General features: G+C 45.8%; 2 protein-coding genes across 6 annotated transcripts in view; both read left to right on the top strand.

Annotated features, from left to right (window-relative positions):
* The window catches only part of SMPD4 (sphingomyelin phosphodiesterase 4), a 28,233-nt gene extending 18,558 nt beyond the window's left edge, over positions 1 to 9,675 (top strand). For all 4 annotated transcript variants that reach the window (XM_015416692.1, XM_015416690.1, XM_015416691.1 and 1 more), the window contains 7 exons: positions 2,122 to 2,222; positions 2,980 to 3,143; positions 3,589 to 3,794; positions 4,668 to 4,901; positions 5,380 to 5,511; positions 5,906 to 6,034; positions 9,164 to 9,675. In XM_015416692.1, the coding sequence (XP_015272178.1) occupies positions 2,122 to 2,222; positions 2,980 to 3,143; positions 3,589 to 3,794; positions 4,668 to 4,901; positions 5,380 to 5,511; positions 5,906 to 6,034; positions 9,164 to 9,490 (1,293 nt within the window). In that variant the 3' untranslated portion in view covers positions 9,491 to 9,675. The remainder of the gene's footprint in view (positions 1 to 2,121; positions 2,223 to 2,979; positions 3,144 to 3,588; positions 3,795 to 4,667; positions 4,902 to 5,379; positions 5,512 to 5,905; positions 6,035 to 9,163) is intronic.
* A 3,381-nt stretch (positions 9,676 to 13,056) lies between these two features.
* Positions 13,057 to 24,639, top strand: LOC107115106 (coiled-coil domain-containing protein 74A-like). Of its 2 annotated transcripts, none has more exons than XM_015416721.1 (8): positions 13,057 to 13,345; positions 13,441 to 13,485; positions 13,998 to 14,090; positions 14,187 to 14,337; positions 21,882 to 22,092; positions 22,180 to 22,262; positions 23,282 to 23,332; positions 24,100 to 24,639. In XM_015416721.1, the coding sequence occupies exons 1-8, from the start codon at positions 13,192 to 13,194 to the stop codon at positions 24,233 to 24,235; spliced, it is 924 nt and encodes a 307-aa protein (XP_015272207.1). In that variant the 5' UTR covers positions 13,057 to 13,191; the 3' UTR covers positions 24,236 to 24,639. The 2 variants fall into 2 exon arrangements, with proteins under 2 accessions (XP_015272207.1, XP_015272206.1); XM_015416720.1 differs by having other exon boundaries at positions 24,097 to 24,637.
* The last annotated feature ends 2 nt before the right edge of the window (positions 24,640 to 24,641 follow it).

Below are 24,641 nucleotides of genomic sequence, written 5' to 3'. Positions count from 1 at the left end.
GGCAGAAAATATGCTTACTGGCTGCCAGGAACAATACTTCATCCCTAAGAACTGGAAACTGGTACCAAGCAGGATGCATTCCTAATAGTTGTTACTTAAGGCTTAAAATTGGACTCATCTTTGCTCAGTTTTCCTGTGCAAAGAATTTCAGGAGAGAGAGAGACTACACTGGATCCATAGACAATAATAGCCAATGGCAGTTCTGAGTTGTACTGTAAGTTTTGTATTGGTACTAGTCTATTTCTGTGAGTAGCTCTGAGAGTTTCTCGAGGCCTCTGGCTAGAAGTGATTAACCAATAAGGAAGCTTCTTTCTGTCTGGTGCAAAGCCTCTTCAATTGGTGCAAAGCCCCTTCAAGTACTTATTTACAAAAGTTATACCCTGCCTTTCCCCCCTATAATCAGGGCCACCACAGCAGCTAACAGATTAAAACATATATAATAAAACATATTTAAAAACTGTTGAACCCAAACAAAAACACATATTTAAAATCTGAGCTAAAATACACATACAAAAACATAAAAGCAACAGTTAAAACACAGGGTAGGAAGGAGGAATCACTAAGGGAATGTCAGACTAAATAAAAAGTCTTTACCCGCTGGTGGAAGATGGTAACAGAAGAGGATAAATGAGTGTCCCTGGGGAGAAAGTTCCAGAGTTTTAGTGTCATGACCGAGAAGCCTCTCTTCCAGGTTGCCACCCACCTAATCTCTGAAGGTGGGAGCACTCAAAGCAGAGTCTCAGAGAATGACTGTAGTGGTCAGGCAGGTTCGTAAGGGAGTAGGTGCTCCTTCAGGTATGTTGGTCCCAAGCTGTATAAGGTTTTAAAGGTAGTGTAGTGGGCAGTGTTCCCTCTAAACTGAGTTAGTGTGAACTAGCTCACAATTTTGTAGCCTTCAGCTCACACATTTTTGTCTTAGCTCAGGGAGGATGGCTCCAGAGCAAACTAATTTATGCAGTAGCCAAATCGCTTGCTCACAACTTTAATGCCAGTAGCTCAGAAAGTAGAATGTTTGCTCACAAGACTCCACAGCTTAGAGGGAGCATTGATGGTGGGTAGTACATCAACCACATTTTGGTCCTGTCTCTTAACCCCAGCATTACATACACAGCCTCAAAACCAGAAGTGTTCTTTGTGGATGGGACACCTTGCTAAGGGGATGTAGTCCTTATAGACTACAGTGACACCACCTCCTTACCTGCCAGACCTATGCTGAAGTGAATCCCTTCCCTAGCCAGTGATTCATGATAGGTCAGTCCTGTCATCCAGGATTACATTCTGGATGGCTGCTGTTTTTCCTATGAATGACATGGCTTTTAGCAGTAGGATTTTATAGCCTGGTGGGCTCTGCTGGAAGAAGGGTCAGAAAGAGCAACAGCATGCAGCTATCTATTGTCCCTTCCCTTCACCTGGCCAGCTCTTCTCCCACCAACATAATCTCTCTCTACTCCACATGCGATGAATAGTGGCGCCATGTCTCACCCTATTCCACCATCTCCAGCACATCTTCTTCCATCAGCAGGAGAGATAATTGATAGCAGTGGGCTGTGTCCATATAGAATTAGCAAATCCTCTGACACCTGACCTTACTAGTTTTTAAACTTAAAACTTTTAAGACTTAAGTTTAAGTTTAAGTCTTAAACTAGTTTTTTAAGTATAGTTGATACCCTTACTGTATTGTTTTGAGCACTGAAGACTGGTTTGGTCATACATAGGTTGCATAGCGTTTTGAAAGGGGCCATCTGGTGTATGGCAGATGCTGGTGAGGGAGGAGGGGAGAGCTTGGGTTCAGCAAAATTTTTAAATTTAAAATTTTTAAATGAGTTGCTACAGCCGGAGAACTACTCCCATGCGTTTTAGGGGAAGGATCAGCAACTGGAGGCATCTGGGACCAAATCTGGTATAATGCCTGTCCCTTCTCCCTCTGCAGTAACTAACTCAAAGGTGAGAGGGGTGCAAAAGGGAGTCGCTTCTGTAGCAGCAGGGCTGTGGGTAGTGGAAGCCAGCATTTTCGCACAGAGCTTTATAAAGTGACTCTTCAGGAAGTACAGTCACTATGTTGTCCCAAGATTAAGAAAGCAAAAAACTGATTAGAAGTATTTGACTGTTCCTTTTATTCAGGTTCTGGAGATGTGGTTAAGCTATTTGCAGCCTTGGAGATATGCCCCTGAGAAACCAGTTCTGAGTGCAGAATCTCAGCCTCGCAGTGTGTCAGAGAAATGGTATGGTATCTTTAAAAATCATATGCTACTTTTTTGTCAGTGAAAATCAAAATTGGTTCTAAATAAAATAATTTTAAAATAATTGCATAAAAAAGCAGTCAAAATTAAAATAGCATTACAAATTGCATTTTAAGACAGTAGCCATGGAAACTGTAGTACTACTGTAACAAAGCCAAGAAGGAAAGAAAAATCACAGATCAAAAGATTGAACAAATCAGACAGATTGTTTCTGGTGCCCAGATGATAAATATTCTTGGTGTATTCTTGGTGCTTGGGGGGGGGGGCGGCAACAGTGGGAGGGCTTCTAGTGCCCTGGCCCCACTGCTGGACCTTCTGATGGCACCTGGTATTTTTGGCCACTGTGTCACAGAGTGTTGGACTGGGTGGGCCATTGGCCTGATCCAACATTGGCTTCTCTTGTGTTCTTATGGTACCAGGCAAACTTCTCTTGAGAGAGCCTGAAAATGCAAGGGGGGGAAATTAATGGAGCGGTGCTGTTTACTGTTGTTTGGAATTTCAGCACCGTTCTTCCAGACTCTTCAAATCTTTTCCTGCTTTGAACTGCCTGTTGCTGGAGTTGGGATAACAGTTAGGATTCCTTACTAAGCGTTGTCTCAATTCTCTGTTCATAGTTGGTGAGGCTCCATCACATTTTAGCAGAGTTTCTCACCTGACGGGGGCGGGAAGTGATCTTTCTTTCTTAATGTGTGATGTGGCCATTGTGTTCTCCAAATGGTTCTCTTCCTCCATTTGCAAGGGCTCCCTTCATTCAGGAGAACCTGCTGATGTATACCAAGCTCTTCGTTGGCTTCTTGAACCGAGCTCTTCGCACAGATTTGGTCAGTCCCAAGAATGCCCTCATGGTGTTCAGAGTAGCCAAGGTCTTTGCTCAGCCCAACCTTGCTGAAATGATCCAGAAAGGTAAAAAAAGTCAGAAATCTTCCTCCTTGTGATCACTTTTGCACGTATGCTTCCTCATCATTGTAATGCTTTTACATTGGCAGCAGAAAAATCAGAGAAGCCACTAGCAGGGCTGAGGGAAATTCAGAAATCTAGCTAGTTACTGATATAATTTTTTTTTCTTATTGTATCTGAAGGGCTCGTAGTGAGAGAGCCACTTCCCCAAGACTTTCTAGTGAGCTGAATAATTAAGCAAGAATTTGAACCACGGGCTCCCATCTCCAAACCCAATGCTGTATCCACTGTTGGCAAAGCCTTTGCCTTTTGTTTGCAGCTGCAACACCCAATAAGTAGCCTGAAACGCCCTTTCTTTTAGGGTGTGGATCCAAACCTCTTTTTTTGCAACAGTCGTAGGCCTCCAGAACATGAGGATAATCATGTTGCTGTTTCACTTCTTGCTTTACAGGAGAGCAGCTCTTTCTGGAAACAGACCTTGTTGTTCCTCCACGCCAACATCGTCTCTTTGTTAGCCCCTCTTTTGGAGGGAGCTTTCTGTCATCCCGAACTCCAGCCATCACAGATATTTCATTTAAAGTGAAGAGTCATGTTTATAGCCTGGAAGGGCAGGACTTCCAGTACAAGCAGATGTTCGGACCAGAAGTCAGGAATCTGGTAAGCAGCTACCTGTTTGTCATAAAACTGTAGAGCTGTATAGCAGTGTCCCTTCGCACAGCAGCTAATGTCAAATTAAATGTGATGCTTAACTTGGGAGTCTTGGCATACTAATCCCTAAATAAATCCTGCCTCTAGGGTGTTTTCCACACAGGGACAGGCTTGTGTAGGTTCCTTGTTTCTGCTGCAGTGGTAGATTTCCCTATCCTAGTCCCTTGGCAGAGCCCCCTGCACCACCAGGGCTTTTTAGTTCTTTTTAAAAATTGGATATTGTTATACTGTTACAGCAATCTGTGTATCAGGTTTCCTGAATTCCCAGCTTTCATTTTTTTAAAAAAGTCTGTCTTTAGCCCCTGTCACTGCAGACGTATGCCTTTCCTCTTCTATCTCAGCAGTGAAAGGAGTTAGACATACTTTAAATGAAGACTGGGCATTCAGGGAACCTGATGCATAGATTGCTATAATGATACTAAATTACTAATTTAAAAATAAAAAGGCCTATAGTGATGGGGACAGCAAATTTTTCTGACCCACAAAGCAGCTATCCAGGCTTTGCTGCAATCTCTCCCAAAACCTCACAGCAAATTGGGTTTGGGGAAAGAGTAAAGAAAAGCCGGGGAAATTCTGGGTGATGCACAAATACACTATGATGCTGTGAAGAAGCAGAAACAAAACCTTGCTTCCCAAGAGCATTGAACTTGGGGCATATAACCTGTGTGGAAAAGTTCTAGGATTTATTTATTTTTTTGATAGTCCAAATGATTTGTAAATAAGAAACCTAGAACTAGACATTTTGTTTTTAGTGCAGCTTACCTCATATGACATGCATTATTGCTTCCCACAGTGCCCTTATTCTCTGTTGTGTTTTTTCAGGTGTTACGACTAGCCCAGCTAATTGGTCAGGCCCAGCAGACAGCCAAATCGATATCGGACCACTCCATTGAGGCCACAGCTAGCCAGTCCTTCTTTTCTTGGTTGCGGTTTGGCCCATCTGATTTGAATGGCTCCTACACAGGCAATGACTTGGATGAAATTGGACAAGACAGCATCAAAAAAACAGATGAATACTTGGAAAAGGCCCTGGAGTACTTATGTCAGATATTTCGGGTACGGTTACTGCTTTCTTCATAAGAGTCTATATTTGTAATGAAACATGGAATGCATAATATTTTCCTCTTCTAAATGAACTGGTTTTTAAGTAGATATGCTGTGAACATTCACCAACATCTGAAGCCACTAGGCCCTCCTGAAATGGCTGAAAGATCACTGCTTCTAAAAAAAGAACTGAGAAAAGTTTCAAACTGACAAGGAAGAAAAGGTAAAGGGTTGTGCTTGGAAACACAAACCTGCCCTTTATCCCCGAGGAGTCTATTGGACATTGATACCCTCTGGCGTTATCTGCAGAACCTTCTTTTTGGCGCCTACTAGAGTCTGTCAGAGTGCTAAGAAATACTGAGTGATAGGAAGGAGCATGGTGATCATTATAAGATGGAAATTGGTTAATTTCTTATAAGATGACATTGTAGTCCCTGTGCCTCTCTTTGTGCATAGTAATTACATATAATTCTTGTTTTAATCTTGCCAGTTGAATGAAGCCCAGCTGAACCAACTGATGCTGAACTGGGGAGCAGCTCAAGATGAGAATGGAAAGAAGCAGCTTCCAGACTGCATTGAGAGTGAAGATGGATTAATTCTGACACCACTTGGCAGGTATCAGGTAAGCAGGTGGCACACCAGCTCATCTTGCGGCTAACAATTTATTTTTCAGCAGCCATGTGAGTGGTGTAGTGTGACCAGAGCCAAAACATCTTGCTGCCTTCCTTCAAATTAGTTTTTGGGTCAGGGAGTTGGGAATTTTTGGGGAAACTGACATGTAGTGAACATTTTTATTCTATAACAGAATTGGTTTAAAGCTTGTAAGACTACCTTGAAAAAAACATTTAAAATCCACTGAAAACACTAATCGGCTCTAATATTCAGTAAGTATATTAGTGGAACCTTAAGGGTTAATGAACCCATTGTGGCCTATGCTTTTGGAGCACTAATATTTAAAGCTTCTAAGTGCTGCCTCATCCAAAAGTATTAAAGACTGTGTCTTATTCTTCTCCTAGATCATCAATGGACTGCGCAGATTTCCAGTGGAATATCAAGGAGATCCTGAGCTCCAGCCCATCAGAAGTTATGAAAATACCACTCTCGTGCGACTGCTGTTTCAGCTGTCCTCCGCAATCAACAGACGAGTAAGTGCTACAAAAAGCCTCCCATCTTCATTTTTCTCAGTTCACTGTTGCTCTCTAAGATACATGTGCAAAAATGTGTTTTGAGACTGTGTGTGTTTTACACTCAGAAGTGTTTTAACATCATATAAACTGGTCTTCTACTTTGGTTTATAAAGGCCAATAATATCTACTCTAACTGGTTTTGGCTGTCCATAGGGTTCTTTCACGTTACCTACTACTACCTAACATGAGCATAAGGTAAAGGTTCCCTTGCTCGAAAGCCAGTCGAATCCGACTCTAGGGTTGCGGTGCTCATCTCCGTTTCAAAGCCGAAGAGCCAGCGCTGTCCGAAGACGTTTCCGTGGTCATGTGGCCGGCATGACTAAACACCAAGGCGCACAGAACGCTGTTACCTTCCCACCGAAGTGGTACCTATTTATCTACTTGCAATTTCTTGCTTTCGAACTGCTAGGTTGGCAGGAGCTGGAACTAGAGACAGGAGCTCACCCTGTCTTGCGGCACCCGGGTCTTGAACCGCTGAACTACTGACCTTCCACAGCCTGCAGTTCAGCGTCTTAACCACTAGATGGCTTTAAAAGTTAGAGAGATTCATGCAGGAGAGGTCCATAAATGGCTACTAGCCATGGTGACCAAAGGCACTCATCATGTACCGTGGCAGCAAACCTCTGAATACCATTGCTAGGAGGCAGCATCAAGGTAAGGCCTTGGCCTCTATGACCTGTTTGTTTGGTCCTCCAGGGCAACTGGTTGGCTGCTGTGTGAAATGGTAGGCTGGACTAGATAGACCAGTGGCCTGATCCAGCAGGGCTCTACTGATATTCTTATGTACCTGCTCCTGTAACTGGAGATACTGGGGTTGAATCCTGGGACCTTCTACATGTACGGCAGATGCTCCAAGAAAATTCTGTGCCAGAGGAATTTTGATGGTGGCTTTGGCCCATTACATATGGAGTAAAGTTCACTTTCCTACTTCATTTTAATGTATCAAATTAAAAATATATATATATGCACCACATCCCCCAAATTCAAAGTGGTTTAAGAGGGCTCATAAAACAATGGATTGAATAATTAAGCACTTGATACTTATCAGAATATCCAGCACCTACAAACAAGTCAGTACTTCTTTAGCTAAAAATTAATTTTAAAAGAATTGTCTGCTGAATTCTTACTAGACACATAAATTCTAGTGTCGTATGCTCATTTCTGCACTTTTTCTTTTGCTTAGAGCAGTGGGTTTCAAATTGGCCTTCTAGACTTAATTTGATTAGTCCATGAATGCCTGGTCAAAAAAAGGATTTTGTGTTGGAAAATGACTATGTATCTACAATCTGTTTGCTTTACCATAATTTCACCTTCATTTGGAAAACTGTATTTTAATATTCAGTGACAGGATACAGGTCTGAGCCCCCTTCCCAAGGAAACACCGAATTCATTCAACTTCTCCAAGGTGTTGCTTATAGGCAAACAGTGTTGAAGTCATTATTAATAAATAAATGGGCGCCAGAATCAATTTCATCTTCCAGTAATCAGTGCAGTTTATTTTCCAGCTTCTGGAAACTGCAAAGGCAGCAGATTGTGGTACAACATCATTGCATACAAGTAATCATAATTTTTTTTTGCAGGCTCGTTAGAACTGCCTAATCCATTTGCTTCCTCATATGGAACACTAAAACAATTCTTCATTATAAATAGAGCGGTCCATTAGTAACACTGTTTCACTTGGACAAGGTCAAATCCTTGCTTATCATTTGCCTTGGATAGTGGCTGTCCTCCTTTCTCCATGGGTGGGAAGTCAGAGGATGGCGCATACCTTATGGTATGTGGTATCCCGCAAGGGGTGATCCTCTCTGTGATATTTAATATCTATTTGCGCCCCCTTGCTCAGGTAATCTGGAGTCTTGGGCTGGATTGTCACCAGTATATTGATGACACCCCGCTATATCTGTTGATGGCTGGCCGGACTCCGCCTCAGATACTTTGGCATTAGAGGTTGTGGCTGACTGGCTGAAACAGAGTCTGCTGAAATAGAATCCAACGAAGACGGAAGTCCAAGTCATGAGGGGATGAGTTCGGGAATCCGACTCCCTGCCCTTGGTGGGGCACCAGTAATGCCAGCGCCAACAGTGAGGAGTCTGGGAGTGACTTTGAATGCCTCCCTTTCACTGGAGGCCCAGGTCACCAATATTGCCAGATCAGCCTTTTACAATCTCTGGCTGATCAGGCACTGGTTCCGTTCCTCTCCTCCTATGACTTAGCGACTGTGATCCATGCAATGAACACTTCTAGGCTTGACTATTGCAACTCGCTCTATGCGGGCCTATCCTTAAATCTGATCCGGAAGCTTCAGCTGGTACAAAATACAGTGGGTGCACATTCAGCTAGTGCTATGCTTGCTGCATTGGTTGTCAGTTGAGTACTGAATCAGGTTTAAAGTTATGGTATTAACCTTTAAGGCCAGGGACCAGCATACCTGTGGGATTGTCTCTCCCTGTATGTGCCCCAAAGAGCCTTGTGCACTTCACATCATCACCGTCCAGCAGTCCCCAGCCCAAAAGATGTCCACCTTGCCTCAACCAGGGCCAGGTGGAACATGCTCCCAATTGAGATCCAGGCCCTGCGGGATTTGTTACTATTCTTCAGGGCCTGTAAAACGGAGCTGTTCTGCCAGGCCTTTGGTTGAGACGGCAGATGTCAATTAATATCAGCCTCCCCTGCTTTAACCGCTCCATGGTGCTATTAAGATCTTGGTGATTCCCTGCCCTTTCCTGGCAGGAACTTATATTGATCTTGAATTAACCGCTGAGCTGCCAGTAGCGAGTGAATTGTCAGGCACCTCAAATTTTAATCATACTGGATTAATTTTGATGTTTTAATGAATGATTGCTTTGGATCTTGTTTTATTTGTTATGATATGTTGTAAGCCTCCCTGAGCCTGCTTGCGGGGTAGGGTGGGGTAAAAATCTCAAAAATAAATAAGTCACTGCCTTGGAGCATCACTTCCTAACTTAAATAATGGGAACATTTCTAGTTTACCTCAGAGTTGATGTAAGAATTGTAAAATGATTTGGTCTACTAAACATGTAAATTATTGCTCTTAGTAACATCCCTGCACTTTCCATTTTCCTCCAGTTTGCAGGCTCATTGGAGACTCTCTGTACTAAGGAAGGCTTTCTTGGCAGTTTTTGCCGCTATCATCTTTGCAACCCCGGCCTAGCAGAGAAGGCCAGACACAGCCCCCTGAGCAAGCAGAACCTAGGACAGATTCGACAGCCAAGAGTCAGCCTGAGATTTTTGGCGAGTTACAGGACTCTCCTTTCCTTACTTCTGATGTACTTCATTGCCTCGTGGTTCTGCATTGGTCCAGTGACCTGTACCTTTCTACTTTTCATTGGATACCTTTTTTATGCAGTACTGATGACTTTCTTCAGTGAAAAGAGGAAGCCTCATCAATCGTGATGTTTTACAAGATTGATCTCCTGCCCATACCCAGTGATAAACCAACAAGGGTGGACTGTGTGGACATCTTTTGGAATCTTAAAATATATTTTTAATCAAGTAAAACACTTGAAATCAGAAGGCTGTACCTTTATGACTGACAAAGCTGTAGAATTTGTTTTGATAAACTTTTAAATAAAAAATACAGGCCATCTTGTATGTTTAACATTAGAGTGGGGGAAGGGTTTTAGCTTCATCAGTAAAACTACAACTAGTTCAGCAAAGCAATGAGATAAATTATTTCAAGCAGGTTAAATGGTAGCTTTCATCCCTGATGATGATAGAGGTGCTTTGGCACAGTTCTCATTAACTTAAACAGTTTACAGAGGAAATATTCTCAATAGAGTTGGCCCCTTCATTGCAAGCATGCACTTGTGTTGAAATAAAAATTCCACTGCATAGAGTTAAATATAGATATGTGCAGTATTCCGGTCCAATAACTTGCATGAACAAATTAGTTTTTTTCTGCAATTTTGCGACCAGCTGACCTGTCCAAGCTGCTATATTGGAATGTGGGTTGAGAAAGGATTTGTGCAGAATTTGGACTCTTATTGTGAATATCTGCATGACTCCAATGCACTGAAAGTGAGTAGGGAGGGATAGCATGTAGTAGAGGTAGAAGCAAGCCAGGTTCAAGGCAGACACAAAAGAATAACTTGGATTGTGTTGAATACAATGATCTGCTTCACTAGCAAGTGATAAGGAGAAAACTTTGTTCTGGGGTGAAAGTAGAGCAGATTTTGTGTTCTTTCATCTACTGAAACTGTTTATAAATCAAAGTACGAAAAGTGTGGGAGCAGTATTAGCAGCTGTTTTAGACCTTTTTCCTGTGGTGAGGGCTAATTGAACAAATGTATTAAGCTGCCGTAGACCATGCATCTATGGAGCCCAGCTACCTGAAATTTATTTAATTAGAGCTGTAAAGGACAGAACCTGGGAGCCATCACTGATGAGGATGGACTAGTAGCTGGACAGCAAGCAGCAACAATTCTTGGGAGCAGGGGTCATTTCATAGAAAAAGAGCTGCAGGAGCTCATTAGCATAAGGTATGCTCCTAGGCTATTAGCATAATAGCTTATTAGCATATGGCATGCCCCCTGACATCACCAGAAGTGATGGCAGATGGGGAAGCAAAAATGACACCCTGCGAGGTGGGTGGGGCTGAGAGAACTCTGACACAGAGCTTGTGACTGACCCAAGGTCACATCAGAAGGATTGGGGAATCAAACCTGGTTCTCCCAGATTAGAGTCCGCACACTTAACCACTACACCAAACTGGCTCTGTAAAGAAAGAAAGAGAAGGGAAGAAAGGAAGGAAAGAGGAAAAGGAGAGAACGAAAGGAAGAAAAGGGACGGAGGGAAAGAAAGAGGGCAAAGAGATGGGGAGAGGGAGGGAGGTGATGGGCCTCCTCAGGCCACCCCACGGGCTGCAGTGCTGTGATGGGGGCTCCGGGAGACCGGTAACGGGCCTCAGGCCCCCCACAGGCTGCGGCGCTGTGGCGTGGGCCCCGGGAGGCCGGCAACGGACCTCCTCAGGCCTCCCACGGGCTGTAGTGCCTCAGCGCGGGGAACTGCCATTGCCACCATTTGTGCCATCTCCTGGGCTCCCTGCTTGGGAGCAATGTTCCCTCTAAGCTGAATTAGTGTAAGCTAGCTCACAGCTTTTTAGCCTCCGGCTCACACATTTCTGTCTTTGCTCAGGAAGGATGCCTCCAGAGCAAACTAATTTATGCAGTAGCCAAACCGCTTGCTTGCAACTTTAATGCCAGTAGATCACAAAGTAGGATTTTTGCTCACAAGACTCCACAACTTAGAGGAAGCATTGCTTGGGAGGAGAGGTGATAAGATCCTCACTGAGGGAGGGATCCCCTCTCTTTAGGTGAAAGATGTTGCCCGCATTTCATTACACTCTGATTATGCCTTAAGACCGGAAGTTCCCAACATGGTGCCCGTGAGAGCCATGGTGCCTGCCAGTACCTTTCCTGGTGCCCGCCAAGTGTTTTTAGAAAGTAGGCAGGGCCAGGTAGGGCTTTTGCCCAGCAAGGCTTCTGATCAGCCACTGGAGAGCTGATTGGCTGAGCAGATTTTTCAAAACATTGCTTTGGCTGCAGCTGCCACCACAGCACAAAGCTCTTTACTGTGTGACTGAAGGTAAACTGCAGCAGCCATTTAGTGGCAGGGCCCACCACTGTTCCAGAACTCCAAAAGTGCCCACAGATTCAAAAAGGTTGGGGGACCCCTGCCCTAGACCATGTGGGGGACTCAGGGATTTCCTTCCCTCCCCCAGCGAAGGAAGGATGTGAAACTTTCAGGAGGGCTCTTCATATGGTGTCCTTCACAGTCCTTACTAAAATAATTTGTGGCCCACTTTGTCAACCTCAACTATGATACTTTTAACAAGTTGCATTTGGGTCCCTTCAGCCCAAGTGGCTTTCACCTCACACTGCAGCTACATGGAAAATTACTTGTAAGGCCTGCGGGAAACAATTTCACTCAGCACCCTACTCTTTAAAAAAAATATAACCGAGTTTTCCCCTAAGTCTGCCAGTAGTTAAGGAGGCAAATGTTCTTTTGTTCATTTCTTGAGGCAAAGAAAATTAAATCCTTGACCCCAAGGCTTCCCATTCATAGAAAACTTTCTCCACCAAGGCTTTAATGGGGCCTCTTTCAAGCCCCACCCTGAGTTGCTGCTGCCCATGGGTATGGGGAGAGGGAGCAGAAACGGTACTGTCTTGTTTAGTGGTGCTGTACATTGTTCACATTACCACACATAAAGCTTGCTTGGAAAGAAATGATTCAAAAAAATGAGGGAAGACTGTGTTGAATAATTGTTTGTTTTGAGTGTACCTGTAATCCGTCTTGAATTTTTCTCAAATATGGCCATTTGGAGACAAATCACCTCAAGATCAATTGGTGAGCTACCAGTTTCCTTTGTTTTCGTGTTTTCCAATAATCCTTCAGCAACTCAATAGCTTATTACAGTCATTCGGAGGAAAACAAAGTGTCCCCAAGAGTCGTCCTCTCTCATTCCCTTTAGTATCACCTGGCGCCACAGGCTCGGGGAGCCAGCGGGCGTGGCGTTACATCAGTTCCTTCGATGGGGAAAGAGGCTCGAGGGCCGCTCCTTTGAACTGTGCCGCTTGCTTTGACTCCAGCTGGCCTCCAGCTCGTCTTTAGCAGGAGGTGCACAGACGGAACATGTGCAGAGTGGCCGCTCAGAGGCAGTTGCCCCGCCGCGCAAGGACTTCACTGGTCCGTCCTTCCGCTAAGCCCCCAATTTCTCCCTCGCAACTACCCCGTGAGGTAGCGGAGGCCGTGGCTATCGCCGACGTGCGCGAGGCGCCCATGGAACTCCTCCGCCCGCGCGAGGCCCCTTGTGCTGCGCGCCCGTCGCCTTGGCAACAGGCAAGCGAGGCCTGAAGACAGCCGCGAGGCGCAGCCGCATCAGGGGACATCGGTAAGAAGGGCGGGTTGGCGGAGGGAGGGAGGGAGGGAGGGGGGCGGGGCCGCTTCGAGTCCGTCCCGTCCGAGTCACCCATCTTAACTCTGTTCCTTCATCCGGCAGGAGCCACCGCGCTATGGCCGGGCCCGGCTAGAGCGGAGGGGAGCCGCTCGCTATGCTCGCTGTCCGACCCGCGACCTCCGCCTGACTCGGCCTCCGGATGCAGAGCGGCGGCCTACCTGGCCTCGGGCTGCTGTCCCGCTGGGGCCGCACCGATGGTCTGGAGCGCAGCGTCGCTTTCCTGCAGCAACAGCACGCCGAAACTCTGGCCCAGTTGCACCAGGAGGTGGAGCGGCTGAAGCGCCAGAACAAGGGTGCGGGGGGGGGGGGAAGAGATGGGAAGGAGGGAGGCGGCCCTGACTCCAAACCGCCCGGGCACCCCAGTAACGCCCTACCTCTTCTTTTACAGATCTTCAGTACAAGCTCATCATGCAGCCTGCCTTACAGAAGCATGGTACGGGCCGAATTCCCAAGGCCAAGTGCGGAATAGAAGCCAAGCTAGAGACGACTGAAACAGACCTGACACAGAAACACCTCTTGCCCTGTCCACACCTTACAAAAGTTTTCCCTAACAGGCTGCATCGTATTGCTGAAATAAGCTATTCGATGCCTTGCATCCTTTGTTGCCTGCTTCTGTCCCACTCCTTTCTCAGCCACTGAGAAGGCTCCCTACAACCATCACATTAGTGCAGATGCTCCATACAGCAAAGTTTGGTAGGCTGAGTACCTCTGGGGCAGAAGAGGAAGGGCTGAATCAGTCCCATTGGAGCCTAGCTATAGGAAGAGAACAGGAGAGGAGATGGATTGGGGAAGATAGCACAAGGAGGAGGTCATAGTAAGGGGCAGAGCACCTTGCCCAGGGTTGCCGTGCTTGGCCTGCTTCATAACAATATGGTTTTCAGTACTTTCCAGGTTCCCATTTAGCTCTGCCTCTTGGCATCATGCTAGGCTTTCTCCTTTTTTCAGATTCTCATTCCACCATTCCGTCTGCCAAGCCTTGCCAAAGCAGCAGTCCTGTGGAAAAGGTAGATCTGAGCCCAAAAGCAGCAAATAAAGAAGGTACATAATTTGCTTTGAAGAGTGTTAATTCTGCCCATCTGATGTCAAGCATGAGTTGTGTTTTATCAACCTGGTCTTTTCCTAAACATCTTACAGATTCTGCAAAACCAGTGGAAAAGAAACAAATGAGTGAGGAACTCACAGACAACATGGAGAGTGCAGAAGAGGCAGCAACCATTGTGATGCAGAAAGATGCAGAGACCCTCCATTCAGTGCTGGAGACACCAGCAGAGATGCCTCCCTCCAGGTACAAGAGCACTGCAAGCAGCAGAAACAGCCAATAACAGGAAGAGGAGTGCAGTTTCAGAAAGCAGGGTTGTAACCAGTGTTTCCTCTAAGCTGAGTTAGTGTGAGCTAGCTCACAGTTTTTTAGCGTCTGGCTCACCCATTTCTGTCTCAGCTCAGGAAGGAGGGCTCTAGAGCAAACTAATTTATGCAGCAGCCAAATCACATGCTCACAGCTGTAGTGCCAGTAGCTCACAAAGTAGAATTTTTGCTCACGAGACTCCACAGCTTAGAGGGAACATTGGTTGTAACTGAAATGTTTTATCCAGCTGATGTTAGCAGAAGAGGCTAATTCATTATTTTTCTGAGAATAAAGCAGGCCTGCTTCACTTGCAGCCTCCCAAGCTGAAAACAGCTCACCAGCCATGTGTTCAACAACCCTGTAGTTTTTGCAGTCCGTGGTAGACAGCTGAAACAGGTGGGATTATCAATTTAGTGAGAGCTTGGATGTGCCTTAACTAGATGGGGTTCAGAAGATGGCCCCCCTCCATTTTCTGGATCCGTATTTGATCTACCCAAGTCCCATAATAGGGGCAATCAGGCAAATGGAGGATTCAGAGAAGTTTGGTTGAAGAAGTCTGTTCCACAGGTCAGGGCTATGCTTTAGTAATCTTGAGGCTAGATTACTGTAGCTTGCTCTACGGGCAATCCAGAAACTACAGCTAGTATAGAATTTGGCAGACCATTTGTTATCTGGGATCTAATGGGATCATGCAATTCCTATAGGGAAGTCCTTTCACTGGCTGCTGAATAGTTATCAGGTTCAGTTCGATGCGTGGTCATTATCTGTAAACCCCTTCATGACCCCATACTTGGAAGACTGTATCTCCCTGCATGTTCCTACGCAGCAGCTTCATTTTTCCCAGCTAGGTCTAGTTGGTACCCCCACCTCCTTGTCTAAGGCATGTTTACCAGCAGTCCAGGTTTGAGCCCTTTCACCAGCCACTCCATGCTTCTTGAACAACCTTCCAGAAGAAATCAGGTGGATTCGTATCCTCCTGGCTTTTAACTGGAGCTTTCAAAGATATTACAGAGAGGTTTTGGGGTAGGCTGAGCCTGGGCATGGGGAAAACCTTGCTGGTGTAGATTTCAAAACCAATGTTTTTATCAGATTATTTTTATACTGTTAGCCACCTTGACTCCTGAGATCCTCAGGAGAAAATTCAAAATAGATTTAAAATAAATTAAATGAGGGAGAGCTAGCCTGTGGATGCTAGTGCACGACTGTAAAGCAGTGGTCCCCAGCCTTTTTGATAGGGTGATCCACTTAAACAGAGCATGCACAAATGAATAAAACTGCAAAAGCTTGGGACTTACTTTCAGGTTGGGACTCACTGCTGTATAGTATTACCAGAAAATCATCTAGTGATAATTGCCAGGTGATATGTATTTCTTTGCTAGAATTTACTCCTGGACCTTAAGCTAGGAAGGTGTATTCAAAGAAGTTCTCCTCCAGTGGGGGAAGGCATCCAGACTGGTTAGGTCACGCCCCTTCTCGCTTCAGGCAGGGCTATGCAAACAGTGGCTCAAGTGGTTAAGACGCTGAACTGCAGGCTGTGGAAGGTCAGTAGTTCAGCGGTTCGAGACCCGGGTGCCGCATGACGGAGTGAGCTCCCGTCTCTAGTTCCAGCTCCTGCCAACCTAGCAGTTCGAAAGCAAGAAATTGCAAGTAGATAAATAGGTTACCACTTCGATGGGAAGGTAACAGCGTTCCGTGTGCCTTGGTGTTTAGTCATGCCGGCCACATGACCACGGAAACGTCTTCGGACAGCGCCAGCTCTTCGGCTTTGAAACAAAGATGAGCACCGCAACCCTAGAGTCGGATTCGACTGGCTTTCGAGCAAGGGAACCGTTACCTTTTTACTTGGATAGAGCAAGGGCGCCCTTCCAGTTTCGATAGCCCTGCCGCTTCAGGAGGTCGTTAGAGCCTAGCTCCACTCACCAGATCAGCAGCAGCTATCTATTCAGCATATCTAAGCCTGAGACCCTTTGAGGTGCAAATAGCATGGATTCCAAGGTGTCTAAGAAAGCTCCAGGCTCAGGAGCTGTAAACAAAAGGGAACAAAGCTTGAGCAGACCTTGCCCGTCCGAGGCCTCGGACACAGGGGGGGGGGCGCATCGGAAAGAGGATCGGGCAGGAGCTCCCGAGGTCTCGGGAAGCCACACAGCCAGCACAGCGTTTCCCCGGTCTGGGACGGGCCTCCGGAAGATCAAGAATGGCTGAGGAGAGGTGCGAAACTGGGGCACACACGAGCTGCGGCGAACAAAGCGCTGCCGTGGGTGCTCTTGCTGTGGGGAGTCTATGGGGCACCTGCAACATCTATGGGGCACCTGCAACAACAGGGCAAAGCATGGCTACCGCCACCACATTCCCCCTCCCCACGCTTTACGGACAGCCCCCTAACGACTGGCCACTGAATAGCTGGAGGGCGGCCTGGTTTCCTCAACCAATTCCTGCCGTTATTAACTCTATGCCAAGCCAGATACTTAGGCAGGCTGAGGAGGACCGGGAGCCTACTGATTTGAGGTCTGGGGACCGGGAGCATTCTTCCAGCAAGAGGTCTATGGATCCCCGTGGCAAGGAAAGGCATAGGACCTCCAGCCTTTCTGTCTCTGCATCTACACGCTCCTCCTCTTCTTCAGAACAGGAGGTTTCTAAGAAAAGGGGACAAAAAAGGCGGGTTAGGAGAGATCCAGGAGCAGGAGATCCTTAACTCCCCTACCCTCCACAAAAAGGACCAAGCTGAGCCATAAGAAGAAGCATACCCAGCACAGGCTAGTTTCTGATGAGGAAGGCAGCCATTCTGTTGTTTCAGCCATTCACTCTGACAAGGAGGAAGGTGAATGGTCTGGTGAGGACTCAGACTCCAGGGAGAGTTCTACTCGGTTATTTCAACCTGAGCACTATCAGAGATTACTCAAGAAGGTAGTCTCCACCCTCAACTACTCAAATGATGCAGGAGAACAAGACATTTCAGAGGCATCAGATAGCCTGGATGCAAGAGGTTTAAAAAAACCCAGCAAAAAATGGACTGGCTGCCCCTTTCCAAACCATTTCCAGGAAGTGATCAAGTCAGAATGGGCTCTTCCTGGGACTGGCTCTACCCTGAATACTATAGCAAAGAAGTTCTATGGTCTGCCACATGAGACTATGGAAGACTTGAAGGTGCCATTGGTGGACGCGCCAGTGGTGGCCCTACATTCTGGGGCTGTTTTATCCAAGGACGAGGATCAAGGACGGGGACAACGTCCTTAAAGATACAGTGGACAGAAAAAATGACTAAAAAAAAAAAAAAGCCCATGAGGCAGCCTCCTTGGCAATAAGAGCTTCTGCTGTCCTCTCTAACTTTACACGTACTATAGTCATCTGGGCAGATGATCTTCTCCAACAACAAAATCCTGAACCCCTCACCTTAAAGAGGTCGCTGCTTAAGATTAAGCGGGCTGCAGAGTTTGCTTCTGATGCCTCACAGGACAGTCTTCAGTTTTCTGCCAGGTCTCAGGCAGCCAATGTAGTGGAGAGGCGCTTAAGATTAAACGGGCTGCACAGTTTGCTTCTGATGCCTCACAGGACAGTCTTCAGTTTTCTGCCAGGTCTCAGGCAGCCAATGTAGTGGTGAGGCGGAACCTTTGGCTTAAGCAGTGGAAGGTTGATCCCCTGTCAAAGGCTAATTTATCCACAGATAAATTTTCGGGACGCCTGCTCTTTGGTGAAGGTCCACTTGATAAGGTCTTGGTTGAAACCAAGGAAAAGAAGCGTGCCATGCCTTCTACATCCAATGTCAAAGCGAAAGATTTCAAACCACGGCCCTTTCAGTCCTTTCGATCATATAAAACAAGTTACAAGGGCAGAGACTACAGAGATGGCAGAGGAGGCCGTTCCTCTTCTTACCAGTCAAGATTCCCAAAGAGGCAGTTCCAGAGTTTCAAGAGAGATTCCAACAACCAAGGAAAGAAGCCTACCGCATGACGCCAGGATTGGCTGCAGGCTGCAGGATTTTGCCAAACAGTGGGAAAGGACCATTCAAGACCCTTGGGTCCTGTCCATTGTGAAGTTTGGCTACAAGATCCAATTTTCTTCTCTACCCCCACATCGGTTTGTTCAGTCTCCAGTACCGAAAGAACCAACAAAGCTGATGCATCTGAAAGAAGCAATACAGCACCTCTTGGACATCGGTGCCATAGAGACAGTACCAACTCAACACTACTTCAAGGGAGTGTACTCGGTGATCTTCATTGTTCCCAAGAAGTCGGGCGATTGGCGTGCCATCCTGAATCTGAGGGACCTCAATGTTTGGGTGGTGCAGCAGAAGTTCCGCATGGAGTCACTGAAGTCCATCCTGCAGGCACTGCACAAGGGCGATTTTTTAGCTTCTTTGGACCTCAAGGAGGCTTACTTACACGTGCCGATACACCCTGCCTACCGGAAATATCTTCGGTTTGCTTTCCAGGGACACCATTACCAATACAGGGCCCTACCTTTTGGACTTTCGTCCTCACCACGGGTTTTCACCAAGGTCCTGGTGACATTAGTGGCCGCCTTGAGGAGAGAAGGGATTCACACTTATCCCTATCTCGACGACGTTTTGGTCAGAGCACCGGACAAGTACAAATGCCAGAGGGACATCAACCTGGTGGTTCAGTTTCTGCAGATCCACGGGTTCCTCATAAATGTTCCCAAGAGTCATCTGATCCCATCTCAAAGACTGATGCACCTGGGTGCACTGATAGATACAAGATTGGAGAAGGTGTTTCTTAGGAAAAACAAAACGTCATCATATCCCTGATAAAGACATTAGTACTTCACAGAAAAGCAGAAAAATGAAATTAGCTCGACTTTTGGGGCTAATGATAGCATCAATAGACTTGGTGCCCTGGGCAAGGTTCCATGCGCGGCCGCTGCAATGGGCTCTACTTCCATTTCAGAACGACATCAGAAGGAGACGACACAGATTCATCCTCATCACAACCAAGGTGAGGAATTCACTGACATGGTGGATTTCTCCACTACACCTGGGACAAGGCGTTGCTCTCTTTCAGAAAACCGATGTCACTGTGACCACAGATGCCAGTCTGAGAGGCTGGGGGGCCCATTGCCTAGATGTGTCAGTACAGGGCAGGTGGAACGAGGAGGAGAAGAAGAACAGCATCAACCTATTGGAGCTACGAGCCATACGTCTGGCTCTTCACGCTTTCCAAGACATACTGAAGCAGAAATTTGTGTTGATCCGCACCGACAACACAGCAGCAAAGGCACACATAAATCGCCAGGGGGGGACAAAAGCGATTCTCCTACACCAAGAAGCAGTGCAGATTCTCAGATGGGCCGAAAGGCATGTACTAGGCATGAAAGCCCAACACATTCAAGGTGTTGTAAATATTCAGGCGGATTGGTTGAGTCGCAGAGACATAGATCCTGCCGAGTGGGCTTTGAACAATCATGTGTTCCAGGAGCTGACGTCACGATTCGGAACACCCATATTGGACCTCTTTGCCTCCACGAAGAACAAAAAGGTACCCAGGTTCTTCTCCAGGTTCAGCGAGAGGGAGGCAGAGGGTCTGGACGCCTTGAACATCAAGTGGCCGAGGGGACTCTTGTATGCTTTTCCTCCACTCCCGATTCTCGGCAGGGTGCTGAGAAAGATCAGGGAGGAGAAAGCCGAGGTGATTCTGTTGGCTCCTCACTGGCCGAGGAGAATCTGGTTCTCGGAACTGATCCAAATGTCCACACTGCAACCATGGAGACTACCAGCACAGAGGGACTTGCTCCATCAAGGGCCCATATTACACCCGGATCCAGCATGGCTCCAGTTGACGGCATGGAAGCTGAAAGGAGGGACTTAGAACTCTCAGGCCTATCCAAGGACATTACTGACATCATGTTTCAGGCCAGACGTCCCGCCACGAGGCGTATTTACAACTACACTTGGGCTGCTTTTAGCAGCTGGGCGGCTGCCAAGGGTGTGGACCCCTTAAATCCCTCTACTTGTGACATTATAGATTTCTTGCATGCGGGGTGGAGAAGGGGTCTACGTCCAAATACTTTAAAGAGACAGGTTGCTGCTATTGCAGCAGTTCTGAGTAATAGGGGGAAAGGTAAACTAGCTTCTGACAAGCATGTGAAAAGGTACCTGAGGGGCACCATGCAATTAGCTCCCCCTGTCCAGCACAGATTTCCGGTGTGGAATCTGTCCAGAGTGCTACAGGCGTTGACAAGGCCCCCCTTTGAGCCTCTGTCTTCCATTGAGTTACGACATTTATCTTGGAAGGTAGCCTTTTTGGTGGCTATCACCTCAGCTAGGAGGGTTTCAGAATTAGGGGCTCTCTCGGTGAGAAAGGAACTGTGTGTTTTTCAGGAGAATTCAGTAATTCTTAGGACGGATCCTTCTTTCATTCCGAAAGTAAATTCCTCCTTTCATTTGAATCAACAACTGACCTTACCGTCTTTTTGTCCACGTCCTACACACCCTAAAGAAATACAATGGCACACACTAGATGTTAAGAGGGCACTACAGTGCTATATACAGAGAACAGCTTCTTTCAGGCTGTCCGATGCATTATTTGTTTCCTATGGGTCACAGTCACTGGGGAAGAAAGTGTCCAAGGCTTCTATAGCATCATGGGTTAAGAGGTGCATATGTGAAGCATATGAGGTTCAAGGTCTTAAGGCTCCACCTGGGGTGACAGCGCACTCCACTAGGGCCTCCATTGAGGAGATCTGCCGGGCAGCCACATGGTCCACTTTTACAACTTTTGTAAAACACTACAGAATTGACCAGCAGGCCTCCATTGAGGCAGCCTTTGGGAGGAGAGTCCTCCAACGAGTATTAGATGAGTAACTATTGTCTCTTACCCACCCTGTCTGATCTTTGATACATAGCCAGTCTGGATGTCTTCCCCCACTGGAGGAGACCGAAACATTGGTCTTACCTGAAGGTTTCTTCTCTTCAGTGGGGCGAAGGCATCCAATTATTTTGACCACCTCTGAGTCATTAAAGGATATTATTTGTGGAATTGTTACTCGGATTACCAAAAAAAATAATAAATTGCAGTTTGGGTGCTGATTTCTTACCTGTTGAAGTTTTTGTTTATGATATTAATGGTAGTGTGAACTTTATTGGGCTAGGCTATTTTATGTCTGGAAGGGCGCCCTTGCTCTATCCAAGTAGGCATACACAAAAATTTGCACAGCCTTGCCTGAAGCGAGAAGGGGCGTGACCTAATCAGTCTGGATGCCTTCGCCTCACTGAAGAGAAGAAACCTTCAGGTAAGACCAATGTTTCGTTCTGAAGCTGTAAATCAGCATAAATATTTCATTTATTCTGCTTTCAAAATTAAGGTTTACAAAGAGATTGGCATTTTTGGGCAAACGAAGTTTCTGATGGTGGTTATGGTGTAGGTATATTTCAGTATTACACTAAAAAGGTTCTGAAGCCTTACTAACTAGGGCTTAACCAACATTCACTGCAATGAGTATTTCCTGATTGTGCTCCATCCTTGTTACAGAGAGACAGAAGTCTGTGACAGAATGACATCTCCAATACCTATTCCATCCCCAAGACAAACAAAAAACGGGGAAGTGAAAATCCCTGCAGCTTCTTCCAATCCATTCTTGGTGAATGTGCTTCCATCCTACATGCGGAAGCCGCCAACGTTGGAGGAGTGTGAGGTGGTGATTCGCCAGCTGTGGAACGTCAACCACATGCAGATGCAAGAGGTGAGGTCCCCTCTCCTGAACTTAATGGGGGTGAATCAGAGGTTGAAGGCAAGCAGAAAAGTAACTTTTCCTCTCTACGTTTGACAGCTGATGTATTTGAGATCATGTTTGGAAGACATCCACAAGACCAAAAGAATTCCTGAAGACTATATGCTAACTGGGAAGCTAGGGTAAGCTGGTTTCCGAGTTGAGAAGGGATGGTATAACAGAAGTGTAAATGTCATAGCCTAGAAATGTCGGGCCTTAGAAGTGCCACATTTAATCATATACATTGATTAGATGGTATGTTTCTGTGATACTTAACTGCACTTTTTCATATCAGTGACTCAAACATAAGAGACATATTTATGAAGTAATTAAAAGTAACCAACAAGTTTTTATCCTACCCTTCCTTCAAGCAACAAAGGGTAGCATACATGATCCCCTCGTTTTATCTCACAACAACCCTGTGAGGCTGTTTGTACATAACTGGCCAAAGGTCATCCAGCTTTATGAAAGCATGGGTTCTAACCCAAGTCTCCAGTACTCTTATCTATTACATCACAGAGGCCTCAACTAGTGAATGCTCTTGAATTTTCAATATTCTCCTTGGTTGCTACAACTAAGATTGGTGAGATTACTTGTTATACTTTCCTACAATTTTCTTTAGCACCTTATCAAAAATTAAGTGAGTGCATAGTGAAAGGGCACAGGAAGATTAGAATTCTGCCCACAAATTCCAGCTCTAACAGTTGGAATAATCCTGATATACATTACTTGTGCACATGTGTGACACGTTATACTTCAACAGTATTCTAAGATGACCACTAAAACAGTAGATATACTGGTTCAAGGGCTGTGAGCTGTTAGCCTGTCTTCTCTCTAGCTTCAGAGTCTGTCATGGACATTATTTTTTAAAACAACGTTCACACTTGTTTAGTTTTGTTTTTCATTTACGCTGGAAGAAGCTATTACGGTCAGATTTACTAGTCACTATGCTTTCCATTTAAAAACGGTACTGTAGTTAACTAGATTGTCAAAGGGAAGCACATCTAGAAGTTTTCTGAAAGATTCCCTGTGGCTGCACAGTTGTGGTTATGGAAAACTGCTGCTGGAATTTCTGAAGAGCAATCCAAAGTTGTTCTAGCTCAAACATACAAAATATGCAAAAGTCGGCACTTCTCTCTTCATTAGTAATTTTTCTCTTTAGGAATCAGGATACCACACGTTTGCCTAGAGTGAAGAATGTGCCTAAGAAATGGTAAGCAGTTTTGTGCTGGTGCATAGTAGTTCTAAGCTAAAAGAAAGTATTTGAGCCAGTATCATATCTAAGCTCTTTTTTAAAAAATTGGAACTCCCTTAGTACGATTAAATGGTGAACAAGCCATAGTCTAGTTGCTGCTTCCAGTTTTTTCCCCACTGTCATTCAATCAGTGTTTATGGTGACCAATCCAAAATGCTGCCAGGTCTTGGCACCACAACACATTTTCCTACAGAAGGGAGGGGGGTGCACTGTGCTGCCTGGCCCATCAGCGTGACATTTTTTTTCTTCCAGTTCCTCTTTTTCAAATGAGTGTAGAGAATGGGAATGATCTCATGACTTTATAGAGAAGCTGAAGATATGCAGAATGGCTGCTGCTGGAAGCGGGAGTGGCTTTTGTGCCCTTACCGGCTCTATGAGTTTACCCTATTTTGCCTGTTTTCCATGTGAAATCAAAACATTCAGGAAAATTGTCATCATGTAGCCTGAGGGAACAGATGAGTCAGGGCCCCAAACTTATGCATCAGAGAATTTTTAATCTGTATTTAGACTACTCTTACTCCCCCCATGTCTCATTTCTTTTCAGAGTTCTTTGCTTGATAATTTTAATGCTGCCAGCCTTGCTCTAGAAATTGCATTATTCGGGGAGGCTGCAGTGCAGACTCTGCAATTGCCTGTAAGATTCTAGTACATACTGCTGAGAAAGAAGCACAAAACAAGCATGCTTTAGCTTCTCAGTCTGACATGCCTACTTTGTTCTCCAGTAGGATTCTAACACCACTGCCTGCTGCTGAAAGAGCCGTTCTACCAGCACTGAAGCAAACATTAGGAAATGCTTTTGCTGAGAGACAGAAGAGAGCACAAGCTGCTCAGAGGAACAGGCTTCATCGGACTGTGCTTTAGCAAGTAGAGTTCAATCAGTCCCCTTCTACAAATGGTTCAGAAGCCACCCCCAGCCACGTTTGTTTCCCACGTTGTATACCGGATGAGTTTGCACTATTCTCCCAGCAGGGTCTTGGCCTGATGTTCTCTCTCATTTAACTTTCTGTTAAGTACATAAATAACTGCCTGTTTTTGTGCACTCAGCTGTAAGACCTGATGTTTTAAGCTATAGAAAACTGTAATATCCCTCTTACCTCTCTTAACAGCAGCTCTTTCTATGCTAGTGAAAGTTACTTCTCTCTGGTACAGAATTTGGGGGCTTTACATGCAAAATACATACAAACAACTCAGAGTAACCTATATCAGACCACTAGGCTGGGAACTGGTTTTGGTAAAGGCAATTATGAGCATCTCAGGCCGCTGTAAA

The sequence above is a fragment of the Gekko japonicus genome, unplaced genomic scaffold, assembly GCF_001447785.1.
Source record: "Gekko japonicus isolate JY-2015 unplaced genomic scaffold, Gekko_japonicus_V1.1 scaffold16, whole genome shotgun sequence".
Classification (NCBI taxonomy): Eukaryota; Metazoa; Chordata; class Lepidosauria; order Squamata; family Gekkonidae; genus Gekko; species Gekko japonicus.
The sequence above is the reverse complement of the archived record's forward strand: the minus strand, read 5'-3'. Positions and strand labels throughout refer to the sequence as shown.

What these genes read in the sequence shown, in the direction of transcription:
- LOC107115106 (XM_015416720.1), top strand. Translation starts at nt 13,192, where the DNA reads ATGCAGAGCGGCGGCCTACCTGGCCTCGGGCTGCTGTCCCGCTGGGGC. An exon ending in ACCACATGCAGATGCAAGAG is followed by an intron (nt 22,093 to 22,179) that starts GTGAGGTCCCCT and finishes TACGTTTGACAG; the next exon opens with CTGATGTATTTGAGATCATG. An exon ending in ATGCTAACTGGGAAGCTAGG is followed by an intron (nt 22,263 to 23,281) that starts GTAAGCTGGTTT and finishes TTTTCTCTTTAG; the next exon opens with GAATCAGGATACCACACGTT.